This window comes from Mobula birostris, chromosome 18 (genome assembly GCF_030028105.1).
Source record: "Mobula birostris isolate sMobBir1 chromosome 18, sMobBir1.hap1, whole genome shotgun sequence".
Lineage (NCBI taxonomy): Eukaryota > Metazoa > Chordata > Chondrichthyes > Myliobatiformes > Myliobatidae > Mobula > Mobula birostris.
Window position 1 is genome coordinate 22239820 of NC_092387.1, and position 25440 is coordinate 22265259.

At 42.4% G+C, this 25440-nt stretch overlaps 1 protein-coding gene across 1 annotated transcript in view; it reads right to left on the reverse strand.

Annotated features, from left to right (window-relative positions):
- Nucleotides 1-5777: 5777 nt before the first annotated feature.
- Nucleotides 5778-25440, reverse strand: part of LOC140211811 (uncharacterized) — a 49754-nt gene continuing 30091 nt past the window's right edge. The window contains exons 6-8 of the mRNA XM_072281962.1: nucleotides 21404-21513; nucleotides 13852-13944; nucleotides 5778-7362 (exon numbers count right to left, since the gene is read on the reverse strand). Coding sequence (XP_072138063.1) covers nucleotides 7303-7362; nucleotides 13852-13944; nucleotides 21404-21513 — 263 coding nt within the window. The 3' untranslated portion in view covers nucleotides 5778-7302. The remainder of the gene's footprint in view (nucleotides 7363-13851; nucleotides 13945-21403; nucleotides 21514-25440) is intronic.

Sequence of the window (25440 nt, forward strand, 5' to 3'; positions counted from 1 at the left end):
ATATTGATTGGTATCTCCTTAGAGTGAGGTGTTTAGATGGGGTGGAGTTTGTTAGGTGTGTTCAGGAAGGTTCCTTAACACAATATGTAGATAAGCCTACAAGAGGAGAGGCTGTACTTGATCTGGTATTGGGAAATGAACCTGGTCAGGTGTCAGGTCTCTCAGTAGATGAGCATTTTGGAGATAGTGATCACAATTCTATCTCCTTTACCACAACATTGGAGAGGGATAGGAACAGACAGGTAAGGGGAACTATGAGGCTATTAGGCAGGAACTTGGAAGCATAAATTGGAAACAGATGTTCTCAGGGAAATGTACTGAAGAAATGTGGCAAAGGTTCAGGGGATATTTGTGTGGGGTTCTTAGTAGGTACATCCCAATGAGACATGGAAAGGATGGTAGGGCACAAGATCTGTGGTGCACAAAGGCAGTTGCAAATCGAGTCAAGAGAAGAGCTTACAAAAAGTTCAATAACACTGGGTAATGATATGAATCTAGAAGATTACAAGGCTAGCAGGAAGGAGCTTAAGAATGAAATTAGGAGAGCCAGAAGGGACCAGAAGGAGGCCTTGGTGTACAGAATTAAGGAAAACCCCAAGGCATTCCACAAATATGTGAAGAGCAAGAGGATAAGACGTGAGAGAATAGGACCAACCAAGTGTGACAATGGAAAGGTATGCATGGAACTGGAGGAAATAGCGGAGGTACTTAATACTGAAATAAAGTATTCATTCAGTATGAAAAAGGATCTTGGCAATTGTAGGGATGACTGCAGTGGACTGAAAAGCTTGAGAATGTAGATATTAGGAAAGAGGATGCGCTGGAGCTTTTGGAAAGCATCAAGTTGGATAAGTCACTGGGACCAGACAGGATGTACCCCAGGCTACTGTGGGAGGCTAGGGAGGAGATTGCTTAGCCTCTGGCAATGATCTTTGAATCATCAATGGGGACGGGAGAGGTTCCAGAGGAGTGGAGAGTTGCAGATGTTGTTCCCTTATTCAAGAAGGGGAGTAGGGATAGCCCAGGAAATTATAGGCCAATGAGTCTTACTTCAGTGATTGGTAAGTTGAAGGTCCTGAGAGGCAGGATTTATGAACATTTGGAGAGGCATAATATGCTTAGAAATAGTCAGCATGGCTTTGTCAAAGGCAGGTTATGCCTTAAGATCCTGATCGAATTTGAGGATGTGACTAAGCACGTTGATGAAGGAAGAGCAGTAGATGTAGTGTAATGGATTTCAGCAAGGCATTTGATAAGAAGGTACTCCATGCAAGGCTTATTGAGAAAATAAGGAGGCATGGGATCCAAGGGGACATTGCTTTATGGATCTAGAAGTGGCTTGCCCACATCAGACAAAGAGTGGGTGTAGATGGGTCATATTCTGCATGGAGGCTGGTGACCAGCTGTGTGCTTTAGGGATCTGTTCTGGAACCTTTATTCTGATTTTTATAAATGACCTGCATGAGGAAGTGGAGGGATGGGTTAGTAAATTTGCCAATGACACAAAGGTTGGGGGTGTTGTGGATAGTGTGGAGGGCTGTCAGAGGTTACAATGGGACATTAACAGGATGCAAAACTGGGCTGAGAAGTGGCAGATGGAGTTCAACCCAGATAAGTGTGAGGTGGTTCATTTTGGTAGGTCAAATATGATGGCAGAATATAGCATTAATGGCAGAACTTTTGGCAGTGTGGAGGATCAGAGGGATCTTGTGGTCTGAGTCCATTGGACACTCAAAGCTGCTACACAGGTTGACTCTGTGGTTAAGGCGGCATACGGTGCATTGGCCTTCATCAATCGTGGAATTAAGTTTAAGAGCCGAGAGGTAATTTTGCAGCTATACAGGACCCTGGTCAGACCACACTTGGAGTAGTGTGCTCAATTCTGGACACCTCACTATAGGAAGGATGTGGAAACCATAGAAAGGGTGCAGAGCAGACTTACAAGGATGTTGCCTGGATTGGGGATCATGCCTTATGAGAATAGGTTGAGTGACAAGTTTTCTTCTTGGAGTGACAGATGATGAGAGGTGACTTGATAGAGGTGTACAAGATAATGAGAGGCTTTTCCCCAGGGCTGAAATGGGTAGCACGAGAGGGCATAGTTTTAAGGTGCTTGGAAGTAAGTACAGAGGAGATGTCAGGGGCAAGTTTTTTTTTTTTAAAAAAATAATACAGAGAATGGTGAGTGTGTGGAATGGGCTGCCGGCAGCGGTGGTGGAGGTGGAAATGACAGGGTCTTTTAAGAGACTCCTAGATGGCTACATGGAGCTTAGAAAAATAGAGGGCTATGGGTAAAGCCTAGGTAGTTCTAAGGTAGGGATATGTTTGGCACAGCTTTGTGGGCCAAAGGGCCTATATTGTGCTGCATAATTTCTATGTTTCTAAATTCTCCAGTGACGCAACTGTTGTCAACAGAATCTGAGATGGTGATGAGGAGGCTTACAAGATTGGCTGGCTGAATGGTCATGCAACAACCACCTTGAGCCCAACATCAGTAAGGCTAAAGAATTGATTGTGGACTTCAGGAAGAAGTTGGAGAACACAAACCAGTCTTCAAGGGGTTAGCTATGGAAAAGGTGAGCTGCCTCAGGTTCCTAGTCATCAACAGCTTAGAGGATATATCCTGGACCCAACACGTTGATGCAGTCATGAAGGCAGCATGCTGACAGCCATATTTCATAGGGAGATGGAGGAGATTAGAAGCAAAGATTCTAGAAAATTTCTATAGATGTAGCATGGAGAGCATTGTCTGGTTGTGTCACTGCCTCTGCTGGGGGTTCCTGTCCACGGGATTGAACAAATGCTGCAGACGGTTGTATACTCACCCAGGTCCATCAACAGCCAGCCTCCCCACTGTTGAAGGCATCTTGATAAGCCATTGTCTCAAGAGGGCAGCATCCATCATTAAGGACTCACTTTTCAGAACATGCCCTCTTCAGCAGGGAGGATGTACAGGAGCTTCAAGATCTGCACTCAATGTTTTAGGGACAGTTTTGTCCCCCCGCCTTCAAATTTCTGAACAGTCCATGAACATGTCACATTTCACTTTTTTGCAGTTTTTTAAAGTTATATTCCTTACTGTAACTTTTAGCAATTTTGTTACATTGCACTGTAATGCTGCAAAACATATTACATTTGTAAATTATAATAAATCCAATTCTGACATTTGAATTTCAAGAGAAATCTTCAAACAAGTGAGGTAATTGCACATTTTTCTGAATGCATTGAAAGGTATAATATCCTGTCTTTCAAGTGATCGGGAAAGTCCAAAAATATCCATCAATTTTTCTCTCCCCCTCCCCCCCCCTACTACTTTCTTTCAGGTATGAAAAAAAATGGGAACAATTACACCTGGGGAAATTACCTCCACTTCAGTTTAAACTCATCTGAAACTTGGCCTGTAAGAAAGGCGAATACAAAGCTCTACCACTTTGGAAAAACTGCTTCAAGACCCTGGGCAACTTGACGTACAAAGCACTTTGGATTATTTACTGAAACTGAAAATCATTTGCCACATTCCTTCATTAGTAATAGTTTCATGAGCAGAATATGCTTGAGCTAAAGGATCAACTTATTGCATTAGTCACCATCCATGGCTTCCTCTTCGACAGTGACTCAGGAATAGATCTGACAACCACGCCCAGCTGTAGAAACAGTATTAGTTTATATCCAGTCTTAGTATTTCAGTGAAGCAACCTGTGGTATGAACTTCTATTGGCTGTTTGAGATAGGCACGCAGTTTTAATATTAGACTACAAGACCATAAAAACACTGGAGCAGAATTAGACCAGTTGGGCCATTATGCCTGCTCCACCATTCCATCATGGTTGATTTATTATGCCTCTCAACCCCATTGTCTTGCTTCCACCCCACTGGCTTTGGTGCCTTAACTCATTAAGAACTTATCAATCTCTTTAAATATACTCAATGCCTTGGCCTTCACAACCATCCATGATAATGAATTCCATGGGTTCAACAGCCTCTGGCTAAAGTCCTCCTTACCACTGTTTTAAAGGGAATGTCCTTGTATTATGAGGCTCTGCTTTCTGGTTCTAAATACCACCCCCCCCCCCCCATAGGAAACATCCTCACCGCATCCACTATCAAGGCCCTTCACTATTCAATAGGTTTCAATGAGATCCTCTCATTCTTCTAAACTCCAGAGAAGACAGGCCAAGAGCCATCAATCTATCCACTTGGTAAAATTTCCTGGAATACTATGGCCTCATATCATTTAGCAGTCCCTCATGTGTGGCATCTTTTGAACAATTACATAGTTTAAGTCATCGCTTTAAATTCTGGGATTTGTAGGCATATCAAAATCATCACTGACTTAAACGTGAACTATTGTGTCAGCAGCAGTGTAATGATAAAATTACTACAAGTGTTCATGAACCATTCAGACTTCCAAGGGTAAAGAGGAAGCTGTTGTTTCTGAATCAGTGGTTTGCCAGGCTCCTGTACCTCTTCCTTGGTGGTGGCATTGAAGAGGACATATACAAGATGGTGAGGATCCTTGGTGATGAATGCTTCTTCCTTGAGATATTGCTTCTCAAAAACATCCTCAGTGGGAAGGGTCTCAGCCTGAAGCGTCGACTGTACCTCTTCCTAGAGATGCTGCCTGGCCTGCTGCGTTCACCAGCAACTTTGATGTGTGTTGCTCAGTGGGAAGGGTTGTGTCTGATGCAACGGACTCAGTCTACAATCCCCAATGTTAGAGTATCTCCAATTTGATTAGAGCTTACAAAAGATTGACACTTAACTTGCACCAATAAGGCCTGGCTGACTACAGCTGAGAAAATCCTACAACCCAATTCCCTTAGCTTTTACCCCAATTGTGATAATCTAAAAAGACCATCATGTGCCATGGTAATTCTGATCAGCAATAATTCAATTAATTATGGAGTTTCATGGATGAATCCTGTTGCAATAAAAAACATTGGAAAAATCTGTCCAAAGTTATTACTTTAAGGCAATTGAACACATATCTAAATATTAGATTTCAAAACATGTTCTCAACTGTCTAACTGGTGTGACACAGTACCTGTGAAAATGTTGCTCCCCTTGTTACAAAACTATTCACTGGCTCATCTAGCAATGAAGATCATGTACATTTTATTTTATTATGGGTGTGATAAAAAGAACCATGAGTCACAAGTGTTGTGTGCCACCTTGGGCATAATGCGTTCACAGTTCACCACAACTGCCTTGGACTCACATTCCACCTACTCTGCTCCTCTACATTCTTATCATTAGTTTACACTGGTAATTTATACTAATGAACATGACAGCGCATGTTTGAACATGGGAGAAGGCAGAGTGCCTGGAGAAACCGCAGTCACCAACAAAAGTTCCAGGGTGCTGGAGGCCAGAAATGTATGTGGGGGTTCCTGGAACTAACTGCAGTAGCACAGCACTCAATTCTGCCGCCTTGTAGCTGAATCTAAATCTTAGGTCCTGCATGGGTAGAATTTACACACTACCCCGACCATGGAATTCTCCTCGTGTTCCAATCATCATACAGGAGATGAAGTCCAGGGGATTGTTTGGGCAAAGAATAAAAATCAGCCAAGTAGAATTCTCCAGGAGTTACAACCAGTCTTACTGCTGTGCAAATACAATGTGATATTTGTAGAATCTGTGGTAAAGTTACATGCTTGTGTAGAGTACAATGCAACAGCAAGTTTCCTCAGTACATTAGCTACACAAGGAGCACACTGTAAGCTAGAAAGTGATCTGCACAAACACAAAACAACCTGAAGCACTTAAATTTCATGTTTATTTTATTAAAAGCTTAAAAATTATCTTGAGTAACCTCACTATGCCCTGTACATGAGCAAACAAATTTAGAACCACAGGTAAGCTCATGAAATTGCCACCATCTGTGCCAGTGATCAGTATAGCCAATAAAGAACAACATAACAATATTTGTCAAAGTAGCAACACATGCATTAATTCTAAGCAATGATTACATCCCTTCATTTCTACACACCCTGCTCAAGATAAAGATGAGCTATTATGCAGTCAGTTTGAATCCCATTAGATTCATACCTGCCTGGATTCAGGTTTTAATACCGAACAACACTGGGCTTGAAATGCAGTGGTGCTGTGTGAAAGGACTGCACTATAATTATGTCAGTGCACACATCTATATTAGAAAAGGATTCCATTGATACCTATTGGCTGGGTGGTTGAGTGGTCCAAGCCCGGGCCCCAATAATGTTTGGCACCATTCTAGCCAGTTACCTCATTGCTCAGAAATGATCTGGAATTCAGAGGAATTCCCCAGCATTGTTTAATTTGCTCTAAGCATTTTTAAAGTGCAACCAAGTTAACTCCATCCCGACTTTGTTCAGAAAGTTGTCAATCATAGGTGTTTGAATTTAGCATTATAAGTGCAATGTGGAATGTTCTGGGGGCAACCAGTCAAGCCCTGAATTAGATTTGTGCACAAAGTATACCTGAATGTGATAATGAAAACCAAATACTCTGAAAAACTTAGCAATGTGGGCAATGCTTCCATCCAGTGCAGCAACTTCTAAGTGCAAGTACACCACGCTGATACCTGAATGATAAGCATGTCTTGTCAATATTCAGACCACAGGATGTGGACCGATTCATCTATATGGATGTACACAAGTAATTGATGCATCATTCACAGGGATTGTTAACATCAGATAGATTCATTTGATTTGACTTTTTCCAACAAACCTGGAACAATACCACTATTATTTCAACTATGATTACTTTAATACCTGCTGGCAAAAATACCATCCTATTTGGAAATAACCTGAAAGGCTCAAAGGAAAAAATCTCTTCTCATTCAACTATCAGTGGCAGTATTCTTTTCCCAAGCCAGTTACAATCACCTCTGAATACTGACTGAAACCCAAAAATTGATAGAGCCCAGAAATCTAATTAAGCCCATATTAAAATTCAGTCCACTGATTCAGCCCAAACATCAATTGCAGAACAAAACCACAGGAAGTCGGGGGGGGGGTGGAAAAAATGCAATTTTAAATTCATTGCAACAATGAAACTAAAACAATTCAAACTGCAACAGCCAAGCCTTCCTTTTCATTAAATGGCAACTATTCAAAAATGGGACACCACAAGGTTTAGGGAAAACTCCCAGATTCTGAGACCAGAATTCACACTGAAGGATCAGATAGATACCAGGGAACTGTGACAGACTTTGGTTTAACCAGGATACCATTTCCAGTTCATCAAATTCTCCTCCAATGGGAAAAAAAAAATCAGGCATAGTTCCATCTTCGCCATCCAGAATTTTGCTGAAGTTATTCAAGACTCAAATGAATAATTGGCATGCACTTCGTGGAGTCTGTAACTTTCGCGATTCATCTGTTTTAAAGAAAAGCACTCATTGAAGACTAAACAGGTTCCAGTTCCTATAAATAGTGAGTATACAATTATAATCAGTCTTTAATCACAGCCAAGAATCTCCACCTTGTTCAGTACGAATGCACAGTATAATATTTCCAACAGGTGACGTGATGAAGTTCATGGTTTGCTGGATTTCACCTGTGTGTGAAAGTCTGTCCATCACCACATTGTCTACATGGGATCAGACAACAATTAAGAACTACATCCTTGGTTAAGGAGCATCTTTCTTCAATAAATGGGAGTCCAAGTTTCAGCTCAACTCAATTTAAAACAGAACTGCATTCGGAAGGAAAATGAGTGCAGGAGGCTGTGGAGAAAAGTCAGAGGTCTGCCAAACAATGGGGGCATGTTGGTTGGCACTGATGAAGTTTACAGGTGTAAGCTGGGAAACACCCATTGGGCATACAAGTGATAGGATACTAGGGCACAAACGTACTGGTTATTTGCCCAAAATAGTACTTCAAAGACGAAGGTTCCTTCATGAACTAATCATGGCTGAATTAAAGTATTTGGAACTACTCAAGCAGGATCTGTACAGAGAAAACATTAACATTTGAGAATTAGTTCTGAGGGATTAATAACGTGAATGGTTTCTTTCCTCATGTTTCACAACTTACTAGCCATTTCCAGTTTTATTTGCATTTCAGTAGCATTGCTTTTGAATGACAGCTGGAGATAAAGTAGGTGGTCTTAAATGGCAGCAATCCTGTGTTGGAGAAATGGGAATATCAGACTGGCTGCAGTAGGAGAGGGTGGAAATCCAAGGGTAGTTATTACAATATCACTTGCACTGTTGGTTGAGTATATGGGAAGGAAATCCTGACGTATGGGATTATTTGGAATGGTAGAATCCACCACCAGATGTGGGTGGTAAAATGCTAACTATCACTTTGAACTGGGTGCCAATTTCATTCAACTACTCCACAGAGCAAGGGGGCTACTATGGTCTTGAAGATGAAGTAACTACTGTGGTTATCAACTTTCAAAGGCATCTAAAGCTAGGAAGACTGACAAAACCCCCAATAGTTGTATATTGTATAAACTGTCAATTGATAATGCAAATTAAATTACTTTTCAGTCTGCACTGACATCTAGTGGTGGGAGCTGCACAGCCTCTCTCCAGGTTGCACCTTGTTCATCGAAATTGCCACTTCTGGTCAAGTTCACCCATCAATTAGCACATCAGTAACCACATAGACCAGGAGTTGGATTGTGCCCAGTGAGTGAGAGTATGACAAGATATATTTTCCACTTAGGTTTGCAGCTAAAGATCAAAAAGCTATTGTGAAGTGCTGCCTTTTTAGAGTTGCACTGTACCCAGAGAACAAAATTCATTAGAAAAGGCAAATAAAAATAAGGCAGGGGCCAATGGAGAGGCCATTGTGCAAGTGGGCTAGTGCTGGAGTAGCTTTGGGTCAGTTTTGGGAGAAGTATCTAGTAAGTTTCTTTATTTTTCCATTTCTCATCTGTTAAGGCATCGTTAGAGTGGTGAGAATGGCTCCACAGGCAATGTTTTGTTCTGTGTGCAAGATGTGGGAATTCTGGGAGACCACCAGCCTCCCAGATAGCCACATCTGAACAATCTCCAGCTCCTCTAAGAATGTGTTAAGGAACCAGAGCTGCAGCTCAATGACCTTCAGCTCACAGGGCAAACTGAGGAAGTGATAGGAGCTACCTCCCAAGTTGCAGGAGGCAGGTAACTGGATGCGTGCCAGAAGGACGAGGAATTGCAGCCAGTGCCAAGTACCCCTGTGGCTCTTCCCTTCAGTATACCACTGAATACAGTTGGGGGAAGGGTTCAACCTACTGGGGGAGTCACTGCAACCAGGTCTCTGGCACTGTAACTCAGAAGAGAACAGGGGTCAAGGGGATTGCAGAGGTGATGGGAGGTTCCATAGTCAGAAGAATAGACAAAATTCTGTAGATGCAATAGAGACACCTAGATGGTTTGTTGCATCCTAGGTGTGGGTCAGGGATCAGGTCCACAGCATTCTGGTGGGGGGGGGGGGGGGCAGGGGGGGTGAACAACCAGTAGTCTTGGTACATATTGGCACCATTGATATGGGTAGGAAAGGCGAGGATGTCCTGGAGAGAGAATGTAAGGAGCTAGGTGGAAAGTTGAAAAACCAGGACCTACATGGCTGTAATCTTTGGATTGCTGCCTGTGCAATATGCCAGGGAGGACAAGAATGGTATGATTTGGCAGATGAATGCATGGCTGAGAAACAAACTCTGCTCTTTGCACTGGATTTATGGGTCATTGGGATCTCTTCTGGTGAATGTACGACCTGAACAGAAGGGATGGGTTATGCCTGAACCCAAGGGGAACCAGCCAGGTTTGCTAGCACCATTCGTAAGGGTTTAAACTAATTTGGCAGGGGGCATGGAAACCAGAGTGATAGTGCTCAGGATGGGGTATTTTTTTTTTATGAACAAAAGCAATGTGTAGTGAGACTGCTAGCAAGGAGAGACTGATAGGGCAAAATTGCAGTCAAAAGAATGAGTTGCAGTGTAAAAGGCAAACAAATCAAAAAGGTGAATAGAGGACTGAAGGTGTTATATTTCAATGCATACAGTATACAGAACAAGGTAGATGAACTTAAAGCACAGTTACAGTTTGGCATGCATGACACTGTCAGCATCACTGAATCATGGCTGAAAGGATAGCCAGGAGCATTACATCCAAGGATACACATCGTATGAAAGGACAGGCAGGAAAGGCAGAGGGGGCAGAGTGACTATTAGCAAAAATAAATAAATAAATAAATCAAATCCTTAAAAAGAGGTGACATAGGATTAGAAGCTGTAGAATCACTCTGGGTAGGGCTAAGAAACTAAGGGTGAAAACACTCTGATGGAAGATATATACAGACCTCCAATCAGTAGTAAAGATGTGGTCAACACTAACAAGATCTAGAAAATGCACATCAAAGGGGCAATGTTATGATAGCCATGGGGGATTTCAATATGCAGGTACAAGAGGGGAAAAAAAAAATCAGGTTGGTGCTGGATCCCTAAGGGGGAATTTCCAGAATGCCTATGAGAAGGCATTTTAGAGCAACCTGTACACACTGCAACAGATATTAGGTGTTTTCAGATTTATTCACTCTGGAGACAGTTTCTGAAAATCTGTGTTTTTGGGGGGTGAAAACACCGTTTTAGTGTGGACAGACAGACAAAAAGAGAAAAAGCTTTGTTTTCAAAATTATCCGGCGTAGCGTGGTCATAGCCTAAGAGTCAGAGATAATGAGGGAGTCATCAGTCTCATCTTTGCCTAGATGGAGGTGTGAACTGTTGGAGTTGCCAGGGTAGAGATGTTAGGACTGCATTGTAAGTAGCTGATAAGTAGTGTCATTCCACACGCTCCCCCCCCCCCCCCACCCCCATTCAAGAATGGGTTTTCCAGTTTGGCAAAGATTGTTTCTTTAACCCCTCTTTCAAACCACCCGTCCTCCCCATCTAAAACGTGAACAGTTATCAAAGGAGTGTCCTTGTCCTTTATGGGTAGATACACAGCATAGTCTTGACGTGAGGTATTAGCCCTATGTTGGGCCATTCATTTGTGAAGTGGTTTTGTCTCGCTGATATACAGATCTGTGCAGTTCCAACTGTATTGGACAGCATATACCATATTGCTGTTTATGTTCAGGTGTAGGATCCTTGGGATGGATGAGTTTCTGTCTGAATGTTTGTAGGTTTAAAAAAAAACAACACACAGGGAACAGGTGTGGTCAAGGTAGCCACAAGATTAAGGCTTCTCTTAAATACTTGCACCCCCCATCTTCATTTGTAATGTTGGTGGACACATTCTCCGTATAGTGATGCACCCCCAACTTGTGTTCTAATGGGTGATAATCGTTACTCTTCTTTTAATATTAGGAGATTAATGAATATTGTTTATATGCCTTCACCCAGAATCCCAGAATGTGTTATTTCATTGGATGCTGAGAAAGCTTTTGACAGAGTTGAATGGACATATTTATTTAACAACCTTGAGAAATTTAATTTTAGTTGGATATTTATATCTTGGATTAAACTAATAAATCTCACCCCTTTGGCTTCGGTATTTATTAATAATCAAAGATCCCCTCCTTTTCATCTATCCCATGGTACTAGGCGGGGTTGTCCTCTTAGTCCATTACTATTTGATATTGCTTTGGAATGGGTTGCTATTCATGACTCCCCTAATATATTTGGCATTACCCGTGGAAATGAGACTCAAATTATCACTATATGCAGATGTACCATTATATATTTCTAACCCAGGAAAATCTATTCCGGCAGTATTAACTTTGCTTGCTCAGTTTAGTAGTTTTTCTGGTCATAAACTGAACCTAGGTAAGAGGGAACTTTTTCCATTAAATATGCAGGTTCCCATTTATAGAAGTTCTCCATTTAGAGTGACTACTGACTATTACTAAGAGACACGAGGATCTATTCAATTTCAACCTTTTACCATTAATCAGGTTAAACAACTGGTTACTAAGTGGTCCCCATTGTCCATCATTAATTGGCCAAATCAATGCTATTAAAATGATTATTTTACCTAAATTTTTATATTTTTCAAACAATTCCAATTTTTAATTCCTAAATCCTTTTTTGATGTTATTATCCAATGTTAATGTATTCTGTGAGGGCTTGCACCTCATGAATGTTGATCCTGACCCAGGTGTCATCCACAAACCTGAACCAGTGAGTTGGGGGTTATCCGAACACTGTCACAGCACAAAGAATGTGCCCACCAATATTACAACTAAAGAGAAGGAGCACAAGTATTTAAGAGAAGCCTTGAAAGCTTGCAGCTACCATGACCAGGCCTTCATCAAGACAGGAAAAAAAAACCCCAGCAGGGACATCAGCCCAACAGAGAGGCAAGGAGCAAAGCAGACAGAAAAGTCATCATCCCGTATGTAGCTGGAGTTTGAGAAACTCAGCAATTTCAACACCAAATTCTGTTTTTTTTTCCAAACCTATAAACACTGAAACTCATCCATCCCAAGGATTTACACCCAAACGGAACAATATTGTACACTATCCAATGCAGTGAGAACTGCACAGATCTGCATATTGGCAAGACAAAAGAACTGCTTCACAAACACATGGCCCAACATAGGAGGGCTAATACCCCAGATCAAGACTACTGTATATCTAAAGGGCAAGGTGCACATTTAATAACAACAAGGTGCACATTTCAGACAGGGAGGACAGGTGGTTTGAAAGAGTGGGTAAAGAAGCCATCTTTGTCAAACTGGAAAACTCATCCCTGAACAGAGGGGTGGGGTACAACACCTATCAGCTACTTACAATGCTAACACCTTAAACTGGCATCTCCACAACAGTTCACACCTCCATTTATGCAAAGATAAAACTAATGACCCTCATGTTACTTCTACGACTCACTCATGCAATTGCTACACCTTTCAACAACCTAGTTTACAAGCTGGAAAACTACCCACCATGGATTTGAACTGAAGAAGCCTCTTGGATGAGTGGCAAAATTTTGACAAAACAGGAAGACCAGTTGGCTTGATTTACTACTGCTTGATATACAATGACCTGGATGACTGAGAACCTTCATGGACAGAAGTAATATTGTGACTTTATAAATCACTGGGGGGCTCACTTGAAGCATTGTGAGCAGTGTTGAGCCCTTTAACCAAGAAAGGATGTGTTGCTGTTGAAGAGGGTTCAAAGGCAGTTCACCAAAATGATCCCAGGATTGAAAAGGCTCGTCACAAGAGCACTTGCTTGCTCTGGGCCTCTACTCAGTCTCAACCCAGTTTCAACTACACATTTCTCTATGGATGCTGCCCAACCCAAGTTCCTTCTTAGTTTTTTTGTTCCAAATTCCAATTGCAATCTCTTATCTCCATAGTATCCTAGGCATCAAGTTTGTGAAAAACATCCCAGAGCACCATTGTCCAAAGAAATGCAGTGTTTATGCCAACATTCATGACCATGCTAGCTACGGGATTGACTTCAGCATTTTAAATGAGAAGTGGGCACCCCGGGGAGAAAGCAGCCCAAATGCCTTCAAGAATACGAGGAGGATTCAGTCCTTGCAAGGAAGTAGTACTGCTCAGTCCAGGACTGTGCCTCAATGTTGATGGCACCACAGTTCCAAGCTAGGTGGAGATACCTGGAGGGAAGCACCAAATAGTGGAGTTTCCATGTTGCCCTCATCCCATCAGTGGTGGATTTGGTCATTTATTGGGTGATGATAGCAGACCCTTGGGGGATTCAAAAACCCAATGCTTCCGGCACTCTTCATCCTAGCACCCTTGCCATTTGACAATTTACAAATGAACATGAAGGCATGAAAGATTAAATGACAGTGCCAGTTAGCCACTCGTAATTTACCTCAGAACAATGAAGCCAAATTAGATAAAGTTTAAATTTATACCTACTCATTTGCCCCCTCCCCACAGGAAGTTTCCCCAATCTCACCTCAGGCAGTGGTAACTGCAGACTCGTATTCTCCTGCTCCACATCCCAGTTCTGGCCTTCTCGGCAGGCAGTAAGCAAGCTGTATTTCCAACACTAAAGCAAAACCAATGCATTACATTTCATACCGTCAATCTCAAGTCAATTTTTGTCTAAACACTTACCAATTGGTGAAAAACTACCTCCAAATTTCCTTCCTGCTCTACCTTTCATCTGATAATTCTTCAATCCAAATACATTTCTGGAAACTGACATTCCATTTCCTCCAGCCACACCTCAATGGCATCAGTTTACATTTTTAACGACTGTACAGAAACAGCAAATTTATGGTGGGTAAATCCTGGTAGCTGTTTTATTTGGGTACACACCAAGATTTAGAGCAGTGAAGAAAAAGCCTCATTATGCAGCTTGTCCAGCAAGCCAGCAACTTGAGATGCCACCTGTTCTGAAGCACAACATGGAACATTAGAAAATAAAGATCCCACCCCCTCCCACTGGGCAGAAGATACAAAACCTGAAAGCATGTAGCACCAGACTCCAGGACAGCTTCTATCCCACTATTGAATGGTCTATTACAATAGGATAGACTGGACTATAAACCACCTTATGATCTTGCATTTTGCCTACCTGCACTCTGCAGCTGAAATACTAATCGCAATTGTATTAGCTTGTTTAACCTCAATACACTAATGATTTATCTGTGCTCTACAAAGGTGGCTCAATAGTGCCCCGGATTTTAGAAGTTTTGTCAGTTTCAGACAACAAGCCAAATCTACACAAATTTCTATACAGTAGGGAGCATCCTAACTGGTTGCATCACAGCCTGGTATGGAAACTGAGTAGAACCGGGTGGGGGGGTGGGGGGGGCACGGACACACACACACAGCCTCATAGTGCATCTATACTGGTGGTGTCTGTGGAGATGTTGCCAATCCATACTGACTGGTCTGCAAGTGACGGATGAGTTCCACAATGAGGAACAGAGTCAGAGCACTAAAACAGAGGCCCCTCAGCCCATCTAGTCTATGCTAAACTTTTACTCTGCCTAGTCTTATCAACTTGCACCCAGACCATAGATCTCCATACCCCTCCTATCCAGCTCATTCCATACTCACCACACTTCATGCAGTGCTCCCTCCCTCTTACTCCCCTTGAATATTTCACCTTTCACCCTTAACCCATGCACTCCAGTTTTGGACTCACCCAACCTCAATAGGGAAAAGTCTGCTTGCATTTATCCTTTCTGTACCAACTTTGTATACCTCTATCCCTGAAATGTAGAAGATTGAGGAGAGATCTGATGAAGTCCTAACCTGTTCAACCTTTCCCTATAACTCAGATCCACAAGTCCTGGCAACATCCTTGTACATCTTCTCTGCACCTTTTCCATCTTACTGACATCTTTCCTGTAGGTAGCTGACCAAAACTGCACACAACACTCCAAACTGGGCTTCACAATGTCCAACATAATTTCAACATTAAATCCCGACTCTGTACTTCATAAGTCAATGCATTGAGTACAATGTAGAAACAGAAAACCTACAGCACAATACAGGCCCTTCTGCCCACAAAGCTGTGCCAAACATGTCCTTACCTTAGAAGTTACGTAGGGGTACCCATAGCCCTCCTTTTCTAAGCTCCGTGTACCTATCCAGGAGTCTCTACAAGACCCTATCGTATCCGCCACCACCACCATTGCCGGCAGCCCATTCAATACACTCAGCACTCTGCATAAAAAAATTGGCCCTAATAATCCCTCTGTACCTGCTTCCAAGCACCTTAAAACTGTGCCCCCTCGTGCAAACCACTTCAGCCCTGGGAAAGCACCTCTGACTATCCATACAATACCTATCATCTTGTACACCTCTATCAGGTCACCTCTCATCCTCTGTCGCTCCAAGGAGAAAAGGCTGAGCTCACTCAACCTATTCTCATAAGGCATGCTCCCCAATCCAGGCAACATCCTTGTCAATCTCCTCTGCACCCTTTCTATGGTTTCCACACCCTTCCTATAGTGAGGCAACCAGAACTGAGCATAGTACTCCAAGTGGGGGAGTAACCAGGATCCTATATAGTTGCAACATTACCTCTCGGCTCCCAAACTCAATTCCACCATATGCCTTCTTAACCACAGTCAACCTGCGCAGCAGCTTTGAGCATCCTATGGACTCAGACTTCAAGATCCTTCTAATCCTCCACTCTGCTAAGTCTTACCATGAATACTATATTCTGCCATGTTTGACCTACCAAAATGAATCACTTCACCCTTAACTGGGTTGAACTCCATCTGCCACTTCTCAGCCCAGTTTTGCATCCTATCAATGTCCCACTGTAATCTGACTGCCCTCCACACTATCCACAACCTTTGTCATCTGCAGATTTACTAATCCATCCCTCCACTTCCTCATCCAGGTCATTTATAAAAATCCACGAAGAGTTGGGGTCCCAGAGGCACACCACTGGTCACCAAACTCCATGCAGAATATGACACATCAACAACCACTTTGCCTTCTGTGGGCAAGCCAATTTCTGGATCCACAAAGCAACATCCCCTTGGATCCCATGCCTCCTTGCTTTCTCAAAAAGCCTTGCATGGACTACCTCATCAAATGCCTTGAAATCCATATACAATACATATACTGCTCTACCTCCAACAATGTGTTTAGTCACATCCTCAAAAAATTCAATCAGGTTCGTAAGGCACGACATACCCTTGACAAAGCCATGATGACTATTCCTAATCATATTATATTTCTTCAAATGTTCATAACTCCTGCCTCAGGATCTTTTCCATCATCTTAACAACCCCTGAAGTAAGACTCACTGGTCTATAATTTCCTGGGCTACCTCTACTCCCTTTCTTGAACAAGGAAACATCCACAACCCTCCAGTCCTCCAGAACCTCTCCAATCCCCATTGATGATGCAAAAATCATTATCAGAGGCTCAGCAATCTCCTCCCTCACCTCCCACAGTAGCCTGGGTACCTCTCATCCAGTCCCTGTGACTTATCCAACTTTCTTTCCAAAAGCTCCTGCACATCCTCTTTCTTAATATCTATGTGCTCAAGCTGTCAGTCCACTGCAAGTCATCTCTACAATCACCAAGATGCTTTTCTGTAGTGAATACTGAAAAAACTCATTAAGTATCTCTGCTGCCTCCTCTGGTTCCATACACACATCCACTGTCACACTTGATTGGTCCTATTCTCTCAAGCCTCATCCTCTTGCCCTTCACATACTTGTAGAATGTCTTAGGGCTTTCCTTAATCCTGTCTGCCAAGGCCTTCTCATTTGGCTTCCTGAATTTGTCTTGCACTCCTTCCTGCTAGCTGTATAATCTTTTGGATCTCTATCATTACCTAGTTTTTTTGAACCTTTTGGAAGCTCTTTTCTTATACACCACAGTTCCTGTACCTTACTATCCTGTGCCTCATTGGAACGTACCTACGCAGAAATCCACACAAATATTCCCTGAAAATTTGCCACACTTCTTCCATACGTTTCCCTGAAGACATCTGTTTCCAATTTATGCTTCCAAGTTCCTGCCTGATAGCCTCATTTCCCCTTACTCCAATTAAATGCTTTCCTAACTTGTCTGTTCCTATCCCTCTCCAATGCTATGGTGAAGGAGACAGTGATCACAATTCTATCTCCAAAATACTCTCCTACTGAGAAATCTGATACCTGACCAGGTTCATTTCCCAATACCAGATCAAGTATAGCCTCTCCTCTTGTAGGCTTATCTACATCCTATATCAAGAAACCTTCCTGAACACACCTAACAAACTCCACCCCATCTAAACCCCTTGCTCTAGGAAGATGCCAATCGATATTTGGGAAATTAAAATCTCCCTCCACAGCAACCCTATTATTACAGCTCTCCAGAATCTGCCTCCCTATCTGCTCCTCAATGTCCCTATTACTATTGGGTGGTCTATAAAAACACTCAATAGAGTTATTGACCCCTTCCTGTTCCTAAACTTCCACCCACAGAAACTCTGTAGACAATCCCTCCATGACCTTCTTTTCTACAGCCATGACACTACCTCTGATCAACAGTTGCCTTCCTCTATCCTTTCTGAAACATCTAAAGCCTGGCACTTGAAGTAACCATTCCTACCCCTGAGCCATCCAAGTCTCTGTAATGGCCACAACATCATAGCTCCAAGTACTGATCCACACTCTAAGCTCATCCGCTTTGTTCACAATACTCCTTGCATTAAAATAGACATCTCAAATCATCGGTCTGAGTGCGTCCCTTCTCTATCATCTGCCTATCCTCCCTCTCACACTGCCTCCAAGCTTTCTATTTGTGAGCCAACCACTTCTTCCTGTCTCTTCAGTTCAGTTCCCACCCCCCAGCAATTCTCGTCTAAACTCTCAATAGCCTCAGCAAACCTCTCCATCAGGATATTGGTCCCCCTGGGATTAAAGTGCAACCCATCCTTCTTGTACAGATCACACCTGCCCCAAGAGATTCCAATGTTCCAGAAATCTGAATCCCTACTCCAATCCCTCAGCCACACACATTTATCCTCCACCTCATTTTATTCCTATACTCACCGTCACGTGGCACAGGCAGTAATCCTGAGATTACTACCTTTGAGGTCTTGTTTCTCAACTTCCTCTTAACTCCCTGTAGTCTGTTTTCAGGACCTCCTCCCTTTTCCTACCCATGTCATGGTATCAATATGTACTACAACCTCTGGCTGTTCTCTTTTCCACTTCAGGATATAGTGGACGTGATCAGAAACATCCCAGACCCTGGCACCTGGGAGGCAAACTACTTTTAAAAAAAGTAGTCAAAAACTGTTTACCTGTGATGCCACTTAAGAATTATGGATCTGCATTCTCAGATCCTCCTGTTCTACTGCACACCTCAATGTCCTACCTAGCCCATACACCCAGGCTTACACTGGTTGGTCCTTACACTGCCGGTTTTCAATCTATTGCATCACCTGGTTCAGATTCTGCTGCAAGCTTTGATAGACTTGTTCACTGTCCCACTACACCTGAATCTTGGTTTCATCTGCAGACTTGCTGATCCTGTTTACCACAATGATATAGATGACAAATAACAGACCCAGCGCTGATCCCTATGGCATTCCACTAGTCACAGGCCTCAAATCCACAATCTCATGAAGCCAGTGTCTAATCCAATTTATTACCTCATCTTGAAAGACAAGCAACTGAACCGTCTTGAAAAACTTCCCATGTGGGCCTTAAAATCCACTACCTAGCTTTCAACTGTTCTGGTAACTTTCTCAAACTAGCATTGGTTAGACTTGACTTACCACACACAAAGCCCTTCCACAATATTCCTGACTCTCTTCCCAGCCTAATCCTCGAATAAAGTACAGTATGTCTTTGCTAAGAGGGTAGTTTGCAAGACTTCTTCCAATTCTCATCTTTGTATATAGATAGCAAAGGGCACTGTGTCTTCAATTCAATAAGTTTAGTATACACAGACGCTCCACTAGCCTACTGTGGCCGCCCTGACAAAGCATCCATTTGCAGAAATCCTAGCCTAACCCACCTTATACTTTCTGCATCCACTCCACAATCCCCCAGCTTTCCCCACAGAATTTGACCCCAAGCTCCCCCCTCCCACTTCACCCTACAGAGACTGCCTGAGGTGCTAAGCAGTCAGTATTTCCTAGTTACAACCTACAACCATCAACCAGAAGAAAATTATGGATGCCTCCCCAACAAAAACAGCCCACCTGTCCAGAAGAGAAATTCCAGACTTAGAGCTTTGACATTCACAGCCAAACTTCACTGAAGAGCTAATCTGATTTGCAGTGAACACAGTAGGGGACAGCATAAACAAGCATTTTATATCAATGCAGCCCATTGCCAAAGGAAGTCAGAAGTACCATTTTGCAAACACTTACAAACCCCATTTCCAGAAAAGTTGGGATATTTTCCAAAATGCAAAAACAAAAATCTGTGATATGTTAATTCACGTGAACCTTTATTTAACTGACAAAAGTACAAAGATCTTCAATAGTTTTACTGACCAACTTAATTGTATTTTGTAAATATACACAAATTTAGAATTTGATGGCTGCAACACACTCAAAAGTTGGGACAGAGGCATGTTTACCATTCTATTACATCACCTTTCCTTTTAATAACACTTCTTAATCGTTTTGGAACTGAGGATAGTAATTGTAGCAGATTTGCAACTGGAAATTTTGTCCAGTCTTGCTTGATATAAGACTTCAGCTGCTCAACAGTCCGTGGTCTCCGTTGTCTGATTCTCCTCTTCATGATGCGCCATACATTTTCAATAGGAGATAGATCTGGACTGGCAGCAGGCCAGTCAAGCACACACACTGTCTATAAAGCCACACTGTTGTAGCCCATGCAGAATGTTGTCTGGCATTGTCCTGCTGAAATAAGCATGGACGTCCCGGAAAGACATCGCCTTGATGGCAACATATGTCTTTCTAAAATCCTAATATATGCCTCAGAGTCAATGGTACCTTTTTATACATGCAACTCACCCATGCCGTGGGCACTGATGCACCCCCATACCATCACAGATGCTGGCTTTTGCTGATAACAATCTGGATGGTCGTTTTATCTTTGGCAGGGAGAACTCGACGCCCATCTTTTTCCAAAAACTAGCTGAAATGTAGACTCGTCTGACCACAGCACACGGTTCCACAGTCTTTCGGTCTATCTGAGATGAGCTCGGGCCCAGAGAACTCGCCGGCATTTCTGCATGGAGTTGATGGATAGCTTCCTCCTTGCGTAATACAGTTTCAAGTTGCATTTCTGGATGCAGTGACAGACTGTGTTGAGTGACAATGGTTTTCCGAGGTACTCCCGAGCCCAGGTGACTACAATTGTCACAGTAGCATGACGGTTTCTTAGGCAGTGCCACCTGAGGGCTCGAAGATCACGCGCATTCAACAGTGGTTTCCGACCTTGCCCTTTACGCACTGAGATATCTCAATTCTCTGAACCTTTTCACAATATTATGTACTGTAGATGTTGAAAGACCCAAATTCTCTGCAATCTTGCATTGAGAAATGTTCCTTTTGAACTGACTAACAATTCTCTCACAAATATCAGCACAAAGGGGTGAGCTACGACCCATCCTTGCTTGCAAAGACTGAGCCTTTGAATGATACCTCACCTGCTACCAATTTCCCTGCTTAATGTGGAGCCTTCCAAACCGGTGTTACTTGAATACTCTGTGCACTTTTCAATCATATTTTAACTGTCCCAACTTTTGTTGAGTGTGTTACAGCCATCAAATTCTAAATTTGTGTATATTTTACAAAATACAATTAAGTTGGTCAGTAAAACTGTAGAAAATCTTTTCTTTGTACTTTTGTCAGTTAACGTTCACGTGAATTAACATATCAGAGATTTTTGTTTTTATTGCATTTTGGAAAATATCCCAATTTTTCTGGAAATGGGGTTTGTACATTAAATGGTTGCACAATGGCACTTATAACACTGGGTAAACCAAGGATAGTTTTAGGTAATATTACCTGCACCATCAAATGACACAAGGACCCAAATTAATTGTTGACTCACCAGAAAAGCCATAACTGGAAGGATGACCACTGCCAGGCCAAGCAACACTATCAGTACAATCGCAAAACCAGGGAAGTGAGGAGGTTTATGCGGTCTGTCCAGTCTTGCATCTGAAAATCAAATGTTTCCTACTTTAGTCTGTTGGCTTCAGGTATTTTCCCCCCACCCCCATAAACAATGATTGTTGACAAAAATGCTAGACAGCAATGAGATCATGGTACAGTGATGCTAACACCAAGGATTTGTTACATCTGCTTCCAGCCCGCTTTCCAGTTCTGCACATCACTGCTTTGAAGGGGCCCTCCTGCTCAACAAGACTTGAAGGAATCTAAGCCCACACCCAGCTCTTGACTCAACCAGCACTGCCCTAATAACTGCAGTACAGCAACTCAAAGTCATAAGGGAATTTACCAAGTTCCTTGGTGAGCAAAACCAGTTTCTTCAGCACTGTGTTGCTCAACATTTTCAGCATCTGCAGAAACTCGTGCTTAGTATAGTAACACTGACTACTTCGCACTACAATGGATTTTCTAATTCTGTTACTTAGAATGTACAATTTATTTAATTTTTTTAGCTGGTGAATGCTGCTTACATACAGTCCCTGGGATGCAGCTACATGCTTTGTAGCAAACGACAGTAAGCATGACTGACATTCTCAGAAACCCCACCACCAGGTTCAGGCACAGTTACTACCCCTCAACCATCAGGTTCTTGAACAAAAGTGAATAACTACTCGTTCTATTTTTGCTATTCCCACAACCAATGATCTCACTTTAAGGACTCCACCTTGTTGTTTCATGCTCTCGATGTTTATATTTGAATTTGCACAGTTTGCTGTTCATTGATCCTGTTCACAGTTACTGTTCTGTAGATTTGCTGAGTATGCTCGCAGGGAAAAAAAAATCTCAGGATTTGTGGTAACATGCAAGTACTCTGGTAATAAAGTTTTATGTTGAACTTTGCAATGCTTGCATGTCTGAACAGAAGGCAGCCTTTCAGCCCATTGCGTCCAGAGCAATTCATTGTTTCTCTTCACCACCCCCTACCACTTTCACATCCACACTTTAGGCAACAGTAGCTAGCTCACACAGGGATGGGAGCTGAAACCGAGGCAGTAACAAGGAGAACATACTAACTCTGTACAGAGGCCAAGAATGAACTTGCATTGCAAGAGCCAAAACTACACACCCAGCATATTTGACTTGTTCATTATCTGTCATCCATAGATTTAAATTAAATTTACTATATTTCTTACATACTTCACATACATGAGAAATAAAAATCTTAACATTACATCTCCATCTGAATGTGCAAGTTATAGTAATTTGTAATAGTATGTTCAGTAACAGTCAATACAGCTTAGAAATACAATTGCATCAGTGTGAATTAATCAGTCTGATGGCCTGGTGGAAGCTGCTGTCCCGGAGCCTGCTGGTCCCGGCTTTAATGCTGTGGTACTGTTTCCCGGATAGTAGCAGCTGGAACAGTTTATGGTTGGGGTGAATCTAGTCCCCAATGATCCTTCAGGCCCTTCTTACACACCTGTCACTGCAAGTATTCTGACTAGCGGGAAGTTCACATCCACAGATGTGCTGCTCTGTCCGCACCACTCTGCAGAACCCTGCGATTGAGGGAGGTCAACTCCCCTCAATTGGTTCCCATATATAGGCATCCATTAGTTTTGAGATTATGGATTTGCACCTTGGAAGGTTTCCAGGGCGTAGGCCTGGGCAAGGTTGTATGGAAGACCAGCAGTTGCCCATGCTGCAAGACTCCCCTCTCCACGCCACCGATGTTGTCCAAGGAAAGGGCATTAGGACCCATACAGCTTGACACCAGTGTCATCACAGAGCAATGTGTGATTAAGTGCCTTGCTCAAGGACACGCACACTGCCTCAGCCAAGGCTCGAACTAGCGACCTTCAGATCACTAGATAAATGCCTTAACCACTTGGCCACATGCCAACATCTGGTTCCCATACCAGACTGATACAGCCAGTCAGGATGCTCTCCATTGTGCCCCAGTAGGAAGTCCTTAGGATTTGGGGATTCACACTGAACTCCAACTGTCTGAGGTCAAAGAGGCATTGTGCCTTTTTATTTGGAATCCCTGTTAAAAGAGGATCCTTTCCTTTATCCTGAGAAACTGGACCTGTGTTCCAAGAGGGAGCTGTACAAGTGTTAACTGCAAAATACGAGGCCGTCAGAGGCCGTCAGATCTTAATTTTGGAAGCACAGACTGACAGCAAGCTTGATAGCTGGTGGCTCCCAGTGGAAACATCAACTACAGCCCAAGGTACTGAGACCAAAACTTGTTATTAATAGTGTCACACCTATTTGAAAGCAAGTTGCGAAATAGATGAATAGATGTGCCAATGATGAGTGGGGGGGGGGGGAGAGAAAAGAAAAAGGAGGGCTGTGGGCAGTATCAACTAATAATCCCACGGCCTCATAGCTCCAGTAACCCAGGTTCAACCAACCTCTGGTGCAAAGTCAAAACCAGCTCATCTCCTCTGTGTGGTACATGGGAAGAAACTAAATCCCATGAGAAATTCCCTAGGACATGCAAGTTAGCAGGTGAATTGGCTGCTGTAAAGTCACAGCTGTGGAAGAAACAGTGAAGTTAGTTACTGGGAAAGATCAGGTTGTGAGAGCCAGTACATGGCATTCAATTTGTACCCAAGTACCCACAGAACAACAGTTGCCAGAAATCTTAAATCTGAGAATCTTGCAGGGCAATTAGAACATGGGAGCTCATTCCAAGCAATGAACATTTCAGGAAAACATTTGATTAAAGTTTCAATTCTGAGTGCAGGCATTAAGTTTCAAAATTCTGCCCAAGTACATGCCATTAGGAAGGAAGACTATTAGCCCATCACCTGCATTAGCTCTCTAGTTAATTTTATCTCTTAAACTCCTCCCCCCCCACTCTCAATCCTCACCATCACTCCAACATTAACTAATTCCACCCCCCCCCCCACCCCACCATCTGCACTTCAATCCATGCCAAGGCCTGAAGAGTAAACCTTCAAGAAAGTCAACTTCACTGTCAGAATTCAAATCAATAAAAAGCAGATTTAGATTACTTTCAGGCTGCCCTTTGGTTAGAAATAGGTTCAGTTTTTTTTGTCATTGCCCACAAGTGCTATACAAATGCTCTCAATGTGGTATAAATAACCTTTTAATAAGTGGCACAGAAAGTACACAAGACTGGCAAGTTACTGAAGGAGATGAGAAAACATTAAAAACACAAACATGAGGAAATCTGCAGATGCTGGAATTTCAAACAACACACAAAGTTGCTGGTGAACGCAGCAGGCCAGGTAGCATCTCTAGGAAGTAGTACAGTCGACGTTTCAGGCCAAGACCCTTTGCCAGGACCGAGTCACCAGCAACTTGTGTGTAGTGAGAGAAAACATTAATTTGGTTTCAGTTTCACAGATTTCTTGAATTAAATAATTGTCCTTTCCCATAAAATATATTGTAATTATTTTTTAAATATCAATTTTAGATCAGGCTTTAATTTGGAAAGCCAAAGGAATAACAACTTTCGGATTTGTTTATAGGGGATTGTTTAATGTCTTTTACTCAGCTAGCAGATAAATTTGATTTTTCCAATGTACACTTTTAGATATTTACAAAGTAGGATTTCCCCCCCTGTACTTTGCTTCCAAATTATCCCTCTGCTTATCCATCTAATATATACCCTCTTCCAGGTTAAACCACGCCAAAAAAGATTAATAGCTACAATTTATAAATGGTTATTGAATTTACAAATGATATCAATAAAATTAAAGCAGCCTGGGAATTGGAATTTCAAGAGTTACTTACTTTCAGATGATCAGGGGAGTAAAATTTTTCATCTGGTAAATACTTCATCTATTTGTGCCCGTCATTCCTTGAGACAGTTCAGGGCAGTGCATCAGGCACACATGTTAAAGGATAAATTAGCCTGTATTTTTTCCCCCAATATTTATCCTATTTGTGATAGATGTAATACTCAGGTGGCCACTTTAACTCACATGTGCTGGTCTTGCA